Source organism: Haliotis rufescens, unplaced genomic scaffold (assembly GCF_023055435.1).
Source record: "Haliotis rufescens isolate VD_foot unplaced genomic scaffold, xgHalRufe1.0.p SCAF_18, whole genome shotgun sequence".
NCBI classification, from domain to species: Eukaryota; Metazoa; Mollusca; class Gastropoda; order Lepetellida; family Haliotidae; genus Haliotis; species Haliotis rufescens.
In genome coordinates this window covers 7648115-7660000 of record NW_025963868.1, presented here as the reverse complement: position 1 = coordinate 7660000, position 11886 = coordinate 7648115, and the positions used below count along the sequence as shown (strand labels likewise).

Genomic DNA, 11886 nt, shown 5'->3' with positions numbered 1-11886 from the left:
TGTGCTTAATTCAACTGTTTAGGTTGTCGAGTTAAACTCATCATCATTGAATGCTGCCAAGTCCGGACCTTATTCATCGGAAAAAAAATCCGAAATCCATCCCGTCTTTTGTGTTTCCGCCATGTTGGTGGTCAAACGGATGTTGCGCGACAATGTTGTACAAGTGCGAGTGAAGCGGTCATAAAATCAGACGCAATGTCATTCCAAATTGATTATGTCCAACTGAGTTGAGATTTTATAGATTGTCCAATCAATTTCGAGTATTTCACGTAGTCATAGGGGTCGTAGAGTAGGGGTTACTTCCAGAGGAGACACCAGGAGATACGTGCTTAAGAGTAGGGGTCACCTCCAGGGGAGACATCAGGAGAAACGTGCTTCGGAGTAGGGGTCACTTCCAGAGGAAACACCTGGAGAAACGTGCTTCGGAGTAGGGGTCTCTTCCAGAGGAAACCTCAGAAGAAACGTGTTTCGGAGTAGGGGTCCCTTCAAGAGGAGACACCAGGAGAAACGTGCTTCGGAGTAGGGGTCCCTTCCAGAGGAGACACCAGGAGAAACGTGCTTCGGAGTAGGGATCACTTCCAGAGAAGACATCAGGAGAAACGTACTTAAGAGTAGGGGTCACTTCCAGGGGAGACACCAGGAGAACAGGCTTCGGAGTAGGGGTCACTTCCAGTGGAGACATCAGGAGAAACGTGCTTAAGAGTAGGGGTCACTTCCAGGGGAGACACCAGGAGAACAGGCTTCGGAGTAGGGGTCACTTCCAGTGGAGACATCAGGAGAAACGTGCTTAAGAGTAGGGGTCACTTCCAGGGGAGACACCAGGAGAAACGTGCTTAAGAGTAGGGGTCACTTCCAGGGGAGACACCAGGAGAAACGTGCTTCGGAGTAGGGGTCACTTCCAGTGGAGACATCAGGAGAAACGTGCTTCGGAGTAGGGGTCACTTCCAGAGGAGACATCAGGAGAAACGTGCTTCGGAGTAGGGGTCACTTCCATAGGAGACACCAGGAGAAACGTGCTTCGGAGTAGTGGTCACTTCCAGAGGGTACACCGGGAGAAACGTGCTTCGGAGTAGTGGTCACTTCCAGAGGGTACACCGGGAGAAACGTGCTTCGGGGTAGGGGTCACCTCCAGGGGAGACACCAGGAGAGACGTGTTTCGAATAGGGGTCAATTCCAAAGGAGACACCAGGAGAAACGTGCTTCGGAGTAGGGGTCCCTTCTAGAGGAGACACCAGGAGAAACGTGCTTCGGAGTAGGGGTCACTTCCAGAGGAGACATCAGAAAAAAACGTACTTCGGGGTAGGGGTCACTTCCAGAGGAGACATCAGGAGAAACGTGCTTCGGAGTAGGAGTCCCTTCCAGAGGAGACATCAGGAGAAACGTGCTTCGGAGTAGGGGTCACTTCCAGAGGAGACATCAGGAGAAACGTGCTTCGAATAGGGGTCCCTTCCAGAAGAGACATCAGGAGAAACGTGCTTCGAATAGGGCAGGAGAGCTAGAAACTCCTAGAAGCATGCTGAACATCAAATTTTCCAGTGCTATTATCATACATATTAATATGTGTCTGATTTCATATACTGATGGTACTGTCCGGGGTGGGCAAGAGATCAAAAGCACATGGCTAGCAAGCGCCAGGCTTGTTTTTTTGTTTTTTTTATTAACACCGCACTCAGCAATATTCCAGTTATACGACGGCGGTCTGTAAATAATCTTGACCAGACAATCCAGTGATTGATATCATGAGCATCGATCGACGCAATTGGGATACGATGACATGCATCAACCAAGTCAGCGAGCCTGACCACCCGATCCCGTTAATCAGCAACGAACTCATCAAAGCAGCTTATCACAGTAGCTCATAGTCCTACAGCAACACCTTCTATGTGCATCAAGAGTAAGCTGTACGTCTAGCGCAATAAAACTTACACAAACTGTGTTGTCGTCATTTGAACAGATAGAGTAGAAAAAAAGTAGTTTTCTTTTCTAAATAGTCAGATTTTGTTGGTTGGTTTGTTGTTTTACGCCAGACAACCCAGTGATTGATATCATGAGCATCGATCGACGCAATTGGGATACGATGACATGCATCAACCAAGTCAGCGAGCCTGACCATCCGATCCCGTTAGTCACCTCTTACGACACACAAGGCAAGCATGGGTGTCTGAAGACCTATTCTAACCCGGATTTTTAACGCTAATGACAGTGTTGTTATTCAGCCTTGGGAACAACAATGTTTACGGGTCTTTAGAATGTTGTCACTACCCCTAGTGCATAGTACATACACCATGTGCACTCAAAAGAACCCACTCGTCCGAGATGGTATATGAGCAGATGTCAAGTGTCAAAACTTGTGGTGTCCTCCTGGGCAAGTGACTTAGATAAATTGTGCCTCTGTTCACCCAGCAGAGAATGGGTACCCGATATGTGAAATGGGTGTAAAAACCTTCCAGCAGCTTGGGCTATACACTCCCCAGGGAGTTGAGATTTATAAAATTGGAAATCAAACGGATCCACTGGTCGTCGAACAAATACAACCGCATTTGATACCAGGACCTGGATACCCGCGGTATACCCACGTTCGTTCATACAGATTGGCCCTAACACTATGAAGGTTCATACTCCAATGAACGCACACAAAGTGAAAGTCTATTCTTATCATCAGAGACGAAACAAAATTTCAATTCTTCAGAAATACAAAAAAAAATAGTGCCGGGGCGCAAAATGTGAAATAATGCTGACAAAATTTTCTCCCAGTGTGATGGTTTGGGGTGGAATTGGGAAATTGGTAATTGTGCCGCTTTTTTTAAACTCCAGGCCGAATTGATTCAAAAAGTACTTTGAAATTTTGCTTGTGTGAATGAATTACAAATAGGACAAAGTGGGGTTGCAACAATGTTGCAACATGACAATGCTTGTACCTGTCCAAATTACCTAATATTGGCTTGAAGAGAAAAGTATCAGAATCATGGATTTTCCTGGTGCCACCTCAGTCACCTGCCGCCTATAGAAAGTGTACTACCCGCGACTCATACCGCCGTGTAGCTTCTCAGGGATCATCCTAAGCATTTCACATCTCATGTCCACACACACTGACAATATGTCTTTTGGGAGAATATTCAAAGAGTTATATTTAAACGTCGTACCAATAATATGTCCAAAGTTTCTTCTTTAAGGAATCGGGGCGGTCGGGTAGCCTAGTGGTTAAAGCGTTAGCTCGTCACGCCGAAGACCTGGGTTCGATTCCCGACATGGGTACAATGTGTGAAGCCCATTTCTGATATTGCTGGAATATTGCTAAAAGCGGCGTAAAACCATACTCACTCACTCACTCACTCTTTAAGGAATCACCACCTCATTTCTCATACAGAAAGTGTCAATGAGTCCAACACTACTTTTACAGCAGTTGTGTCAATGGTATCACTGCGTGTCAGTTTTGAGTTTGAGAAAGGCCACGTGTGATCGTAGGTATTTGTCATCAGCGCACGTTGTCTAACAGGAATACGCACCCAGCATACACGAGGAAGATGCATCTTCTTCCTGTCACACTTAACAAACTGACCGTTCACGTTCAAAGTACTTTTTTGTGTAGATTCACTGAACATGGTTTCATAAGTCTTTCCTGGCGTGTTGATTTCATTTTGTTCTGGGTTTTTTTCACTGAAAACATGATACTCTCGAGTTAATTGAAAACGATGACACATGTAAGGAAATAGGACAATGTCAGTACTTTGCAAATTATAAGGGAAACACAAAGGGAAAGTGAAACCTTCCGCAAGGAAATAGATTAACTTTCAGGCAATGTGTCAACTCGGTGAACTGTTTAAAAATGCAGGGATAGGCTCATTCCTACATCCATACGGAAGTTGTGGCGACATATTATTTGTTTCACTTTGGCATCTTTTATTACTTGCTACTTGGAGTCAAACAAGGACTGGTCGGCTTGGAGTCAGTAGACTGTGTCTGTGTGGGGTATTCATGTTAATCTACAGCATGGTATCTCAGTGAGCTAACATTATAAATCGGCAGTAGTCCGTACTAGCACAAGCAGCCAAACACACACACACTTGGTACTTGTTGTTACCCTGTCTTGCGCTTGGCATTAAGGGGCTAAACCAAGGACTGGTCGGCGCGGAGTCAGTATACTGTGTCTGAGGGGGGTATTTATGTTTAACTGCGGCATGATATCTCAGTGAGCTAGCACTATAAATCGGCATCAGTCGGGACTAGTACAAGCAGCCACACGAACACACACACGTATATGCACGTTGCTATATAAGTGCAATAATCTTGGACGGGACGTTAAAACCAATTCCACCTCACCTCACCTTATGAGTTACCAACGCTTGGGAAACCAAAATACCTACTTTCGTAGAACAAAATCCAAACAGATTCTTAGACATCAACAAGTATGAACTAAATTGCATCAAGCCTACTTTATTATGAAGCAGCACAGTATTAGACTCAGACATCAAGCGCAAAATGTTGCATTCACAACGTGCTCATATAACATACCATTTAGTGATAAACGGTTCCTTCAGAATATCGAAACTGACAACAATGCATCAACAAATCACGTCATTTTTCAATTCATGATGCATCTGTTCCACGAAATGTCAAGTGTCGGTCAGATGTAACTGTGTGCAACAGTTGGTGTTTCAATACAGTGTGAGTGAATGAGTTGGGTTTAACGCCGCTTTTAACAGTATTCCATTTATATCGTGGCGTGTCAGCTTTACGTGGGAGGAAAGCCCGAAGGGATGCAGGTCTCAGACGTTTACCCCTTTCGTGAAACCCACGAGCACGGGTATGGTTCGGACAAACCTAGAAACATAAATCGGGGCGAACCGGGATTCGAACCCACAATCACAGGTTTCTGGCGTGCAACTCTACACAGCGAATCGCGGGGCCTAAGACGACTGTGCCACCCGTGACCCCTCCCCCGTTTTATAACATATTCAAATCTCATGGTATATTCTCATCGGCTCGTACTGGTCTGAGGCTTCTGTGCGACGTCCTTCCAGTTCTTGGTAGTCGCCTCTTGTTGCGACTTCAGCATGAGCTTCATCAATACCACTGCCGTTGTCCCTTGTCAGACGTGGGGTTAAGTAGTCTTCACCTGGCAAAATGTGTATACTGTAATAAGATTTAACATACTATGCTTTTTTCCAGTGACCTAACTGGTCCACAGACAAACATAAGCATATGTGGCATTGTGACTACTTTGCATATGTGTACATTTTGGGGGGAGATTTGTTTTAATTTTCTCACGACGTGGATCATAACAAACGCATGCAAGAAAACAAATTTCGCTTACCTTGTTCTGACTGCATTGTTATGTCTCGTTGAACCCCTGAGGCCTGGAAAGGAAAATGTAATACTATACATATATATTTAATGTGTGCGGCAGCATTGAATAATAAATGCATCACTCTGATACTATAATCGCAATAATGGACTTTGCCTCTTTAAGTAACAGCTACTAAGTTAAAAAATGTTACTAAAGTGAAAATCATCTGCACCTGTAAAACAGAAGTGGATCTTCTGCAAATTACAACAATGCCCAGGCAAACACCACAAATTAAGATGGTCGCTCCCGATCCAATTCCTATTCCAGTTCACAGAACATTCGCACGCGCACTCCCTGTAGAAGATAAGATGGGGTACATGTTTGTAATGCAAATTTTGACACAACTCGAAATTGAAATGTTATAAATTCTGTTCCAAAATCAATAATTATAAAAACCTAACTTTTTAACTTTGACATTTGCATCATCCACCATTTGATTGCACGGGAGATGACATCAATCTCTGACTGACGATTAGACGTTGTACATTTACTCAATGTATGAGCACAAACAAAGTTCTGGAATATATGCCACATGATGACAAATGAAGGAAACCCTGAAATGAAGAGTTGGTTATCCATATGATTTACGATGTAATTATAACCCAACACATTCCTGTTCAACGCATTTACTACAACACTCCGCGTTCATTACAAGGAAATTAAATCTGCAAGTTTGATGTGTGTGTTGTTGATGACATCATCAAGTAAACGCAACTTTACTGTTGAATCGAGTATGTTTTAAACATATTTTACATGTTTTTTATGTATGAACTGTGTGAAGTTGGATTGGTAAACAAGCAAAGACTTTATATCAATACTGCTCCAGTTGATATACAATGTCATCAACTATAATCCACAATCAATGTTAAGTAACAAGTTAATTATTATCATAAAAACACAGTTGTCCAATCTGAACATGCGGAAGAAAACGCTGAAAGTTCAAATCAGTTCCATGAGAGATTGAACGATAGTTTGCACTTAGACAAAGTTTGGAAATCTGCTGGAGGCTGATAATGAACAGAACAGAATTGAGTAGTTCTAAACTAATCATTGCTGTAACATTTGCATTTCCATAAAGAGAAGAGTTAGGTCCTAAGCTCTACAGAACAAATACATGTTCCTTCCTATGCCAGTGTAGTTGGTACATGTAAGGAAATAGTTAAGTGCATTTTCATGGCGGATATCACAAGAACAATTTGGATCAGCTGATATAAATAGTTTAAATCTCTCAGCACAGAGGTCACGACAACCAAGTGTCAGGCGACAGTGCACAATGTCGATTGAGCCTAGAATCATAATGTAAATCAAACGTGTTGCAATGCTTTTCATCACCATTTATCCTTCCTTTAAGCTCATTCAATGTACTGGCCTCAGTATATGCAGTAGGCAAGGAATTCCAGAGTTAGACTCGATTAGAAACGATGTTGCATACCTTGCTATTCTGCGCCGTATATGAAGAACGTCATAACATAACGTGTTTCACACTACAATCAGTTTGATTGCATGTTTTCAAAGTTGATATATTTTAAGTTCAATAGTTATTCCATATATACACCAATCTAGTTTTCATCTTTGTGCCTCTATCTTAACCGTTACTACTATATACTGAAGAAGATTATTGAACAAGAACAAGATATTGAGAAGAACAGATTGGAAGGCACATAAATCCCCTCACTGTCATCCTCCTGCATTGGCGGCACTTTACTTTGATCACAACTGGGAGTGATTGTCGGCGTCCTCTCTGTAAAGTACAGCATAATCTACATTTAAAAAGCGACCAATCTCGAGGGCTATGTTTGACCCTTTTGCTGTTGATATAAACGCGGTGATGTTTTGCTATCACACAACATACATTACACTGCACACTGTTAAAATACAGTTATTAATATATCTTGCATTTAATTATTACATATATGCAACCAAGTTGCTTTCACAGAGACCAGTTAGAGATAATACAACCCCCCTCATAGTTTTCTGATACGCCCAAGGGACGCTCTCATGCTCAGAAAATTGACAACTGGGCCAATTTGCCGCCCAAATCCGTATAACCCAAGCACAGTCGCCAATGGTACCAGCAACTGCCTCTTTCCCCTTGTACTCACCGTTGGTTACATTACAAGGTAAAGTCGAGCTATGGCCACCGCAGGTGAAGACCAGTTCCGCCTCGAAGTTGGAGTTGGTCTTGTAGATTGGGATGTTAACTGTTTTATCTGTTATATCAGTGACTGTTTCATTACGGTATTCATGATCAGTTCTTCCCGTGGATATCTTCAGCTGAACCAGCTCAGAACAGTAATACCCCTTGATGTGTACTGTCAGGGACAGCTCCTCGCCAACGTCGAGCGACGTGATGTCAGCATCGCTTGTTGTGAAGCAGGTCGGGAGTTCTGAAAAATTAAATCGCATTACAAATATTATCCTAAAGTTAGAAATAGTCCACTATTTCTAATACTGATGTTTAAGTACTCATTCATAAACTGGCATTACAATAGTATGTGGAGGCAATATGTCATATAATGATACATCGCCTTACCACAATCATGAAAATCCTTGAAGCTTGTGTTTTACATTCTGGTTTTATATTGATAATATCATATGTTCGCGAAAAAAATGAGCGTATACTGGCCCACCAGTGGCATCTGTCACAAATACATGCAAAAGCATGTCAATTGGCCACTAGAAAAAAATAATTGTACAAATGCACATAAGTACATGATGCACATACTGTTATTAAGATTTTGGATATATAAATGTGAATAATATTTATTCTCATATTTCAACATTATTCTTTGATATTCCTACAGCTCACGGGATGATGGTCGGCATGGTTGAATAGTATATACCCAACTTGAGTGATTATATATGCTTTATAGTTACGAGAGTCGACTTCACATTCATATATCTTATTGTGGTGTACTTACTCACAACAGGAAAGTTGCAGGATAGTGATGACCAAGATGGAAAATTATATTTTGTATAACTTTATTTTCTTCAAGGCATATTGAATCTAAAACACTTTATATGTTAATGTATAATTACATAGTTTAATTGTCTTTCTTCTATTTCAAATATGTGACACTTTATTCATGGCCATTATGTTTCATGTGATGTGTGACAGCGATCAGGTTGCAGGATGTTGTGCAATATTTCATCTCTCCGGGCTGTGCTTGGTGTACTGCAGGTATGGCGATGCTACTGTGCTAGAATAATACATTAATACGTCTTGATGATACGTCTCCAACACTAACCAGCAACAAGATAGGGGATGAGGTCCCAATGGTTCAATAGGACACAAGCAGCTTGAGTGATGATATACATGTATGATGGTTTGTTTCGAGTGTTGACTTTACGTTCATGTGTCTTATCTTGGGGTACTTACTCACAACAGTAAAGTTGCAGGAGAGTGGAGACCAAGGTAGGATAGTACACTTCCACTTCCCAGCATGTGTTTGTTGTACTGCAGGTATGGTGAGGCTACTGTGTGTCTGTTGGATGTTAGACACCATGTAGTTGCCAATTTGTGTAAATGCATATGATGAGCTTGATACATTGCAGATGGCAGCAACTCCACCTTGCGGGGTTATATAGCCATGTGAAGTTATATTTCTTGGCGGGGTGCACGTCAGATGAGCAGGAGAACCAAGATAACCGACTTCCGGACAGATCAGTTCAGGCCTACTTGTACCTGTTAAGAGTAAACGTGGCCTTGTTACAGATGTGTCGGTTGACATCAGCGATTATTATTAACAGTGGTGATTCATATGCAATATCATGTGGGTGGAAACATCCACTTTAACATCACTTCCAACCTACCATGTTGTAAATGAATCAGTAGAAGTAGGATCAGAGTCCATTCGACAGACAGAAAGAATTGTTCCATCACCTGTCAAACACAAAGCACATTGTGTTGATCACATACTGCAGTTGTTACATACTTTTAATGTAAAAAATTACATCACCGTTGCTATAAAGATATATATAACATCTGGTACAGTTACAGGGCACACAATATCACTGGTATTGGTCCGTTTCCAATTGTGTATCCTTCGGGGCATCATTAAACTGAGATAGTGGGCTATTCTTTCATCGTGTGACCGCTTCTGTATCTCACATAACTGTAAGAGGATTCGTCAGGTGTTTCCCAACAGCTATACAGTGAGTGAGTGAGTGAGTGAGTGGGTGGTTGGGTGGTTGGGTGAGTGAGTGAGTGAGTGAGTGAGTGAGTGGGTGAGTGAGTGGGTGGGTGGGTGGGTGAGTGAGTGAGTGAGTGAGTGAGTGAGTGAGTGAGTGAGTGAGTGAGTGAGTCTTGGTGAGTGAGTGAGTGAGTGAGTGAGTGAGTGTATACATATTGTATGACAAGGGAAATAACTTATAATAATTCTCATAATTCGAGAGGTGGTTGGATTGTTGAATGACTGTCTTTAGCGTAGATATATGGATACATATTAGAGTGACAAAAGTCTTACCGCAAGACTTTGGAAAGTGGCACGACATCAACTTCACTAATGTCAACGTTCCCTTTGTGTCGAGCGAATCTCCAACATCTCCAACCCTTGGTCTCCGAACTTAACAACGTTTGGGGTACAATGGAGCATAATCGGTGACATTTGCGTCATCAAATTTGCTAAAATAAAGCTGCTCACGGTATTTCATTGACTTGGTCGTTTAATTCCATGTATTATGTATACGATTTCGTGACAACAGTTTGCTGACACGAAATATTAACGCAGATATCACTGTTGAAAATTGTGTGTGTGTCATCGTTTACATTTCGACGTGACGACCACTTTCGAGTCTCGAAACAGCTTAAATAATGTTTTCCTTCACTAAAAGTAACAATTTACGTTGTTTTCGTGACGTATACATTGCAAGAGCATTGATGAAAATGCTAATATCTATAGAAAATACATGTCGTGTCCGCCATGTTTGTTTGTCTAGCGGAGGCGGCCATTGTGCAGTCATTGCCTGGGTCAGTGTAGCGCCAGCGCAGCATACCACGGGAACGAGGCTGGGGACAGGCCGACTGTCTGAGTGTGGCTGTGACGTCTCATAGACTAGGGTTAGACTAGCTTCCCTTTGACAAAGGGCAGTTATTCTAGCGGTCAGACCGATGAATTGCCGCGATAGGCAAGTACACACAATTCGTGACGGCAATTGTTGTTTTGTATATATGTAGTTTCGCCAATGTATAAGAAACAGGTTTCAGTTGGAACAATATTGGCTACTGTCACTGTCCGACTGACACATCACTTACCCTCTACACCCGTGAAGATCCGGACTCGATTATTTACAGACCGCCGTCATATAGCTGGAAAGTTGCTGAGTGCGGCGTTAAACAACACACAAACAAGCAAATAAACCAACTTACCCTCTAACGTAATATGTATTAATGCGCACATTCCAGGAAAACTTAGAATGTTTCGGTAATGTTTGTGGGAGATGTGAAACGATTTCCGTGCACGGAATTGAAGAATGACATATGATAATTATAAAGCGGTTATCATGCGTGTGTCTTTCGGGATGGTAAATATCCTGGATTAGAAATAAACACTATGTACAATAGTTGTTCCTAATACAGGGTGGCGGTCGGGTAGCCTTGTGGTTAAAGCGTTCGCACGTCACGACGAAGACACGGGTTCGATTACCGACATGGGTACAATGTGTGAAGCCCATTTCTGATATTGCTGGAATATTGCTAAAAGCGGCGTAAAACAATACTCACTCACTCACTCCTAATACAGGATATTTACCATCCCCAAACACAATCGCGTGATAACATCTCTCTATATATATAACCAAAATAATAACCGTGGAGACCTACCTGAGTCCCGACCCGTCATTTACCCTCCTCCTTCTCTCTCTTCACAAGCAACAAATTAAATGTCTCTCGTCAACACCAGGAAGACACGATCACTTACGAAACTTCCATTATGAATCATCAACCTCACTCATCAGCATATTTACTATTTTAGGAAATAGTTTTAAGTGAGTAATAGTTTATTCCCAAATCTCTACCTAATCTAACGTCAAAACGTAATTGTCAAATATCAGTTGATTTAAACTGCAATTAAATTGCCATTACCACGTAAAATTCATTTAAAGATTCAATGAACAGAGAAAGATTATTTTTTACTTTCTGTACTATTTGAAGAATTATTAACTTACTTTGTCAGGTCGAATCAACTGTTAATGAGTGCATGTGGATGTTTGCTTCATAGCGGAACATGAACACGCATGAGTTGTTTACCTTGATTGGTTCAGCAGTTTAAGTTTCAGTATTTACCTGCAGTTTGAAACGCTCATGTTCAATTTTTACTGATGATACACAATTACAATAATGTGAGTGTTATTCTCACTTGTATCAGTCGAAGTGATGATGTTGTAATGTTAAACAGACTGAACTATTTTATAAATGAAAACTCATGCTTGCCGTTCGACTGCTTGAATACAAATCATCCCGTCTAGAAGACAAACAAATTGTCCCTCCAACAAAAATCAGGTCCGTATTTATGATATGGATATACAGATATCAATGCGAT

At 41.7% G+C, this 11886-nt stretch overlaps 1 protein-coding gene across 1 annotated transcript; it reads right to left on the bottom strand.

Moving 5' to 3' along the window:
• Positions 1-4827: 4827 nt before the first annotated feature.
• On the bottom strand, positions 4828-11228 carry LOC124149702. Its single transcript, XM_046521441.1, has 8 exons — positions 11169-11228; positions 9161-9230; positions 8727-9032; positions 7450-7734; positions 7023-7088; positions 5520-5641; positions 5315-5357; positions 4828-5116 (listed from the first exon to the last, which is right to left on the bottom strand). The coding sequence occupies exons 2-6, from the start codon at positions 9225-9227 to the stop codon at positions 5616-5618; spliced, it is 750 nt and encodes a 249-aa protein (XP_046377397.1). The 5' UTR covers positions 9228-9230; positions 11169-11228; the 3' UTR covers positions 4828-5116; positions 5315-5357; positions 5520-5615.
• Positions 11229-11886: the final 658 nt, after the last annotated feature.

What these genes read in the sequence shown, in the direction of transcription:
- LOC124149702 (XM_046521441.1), bottom strand. Translation starts at nt 9,227, where the DNA reads ATGGAACAATTCTTTCTGTCTGTCGAATGGACTCTGATCCTACTTCTA. An exon ending in ACTGATTCATTTACAACATG is followed by an intron (nt 9,033 to 9,160) that starts GTAGGTTGGAAG and finishes TACTCTTAACAG; the next exon opens with GTACAAGTAGGCCTGAACTG. An exon ending in GCCAATGCAGGAGGATGACA is followed by an intron (nt 5,642 to 7,022) that starts GTGAGGGGATTT and finishes TATCTTCTACAG; the next exon opens with GGAGTGCGCGTGCGAATGTT.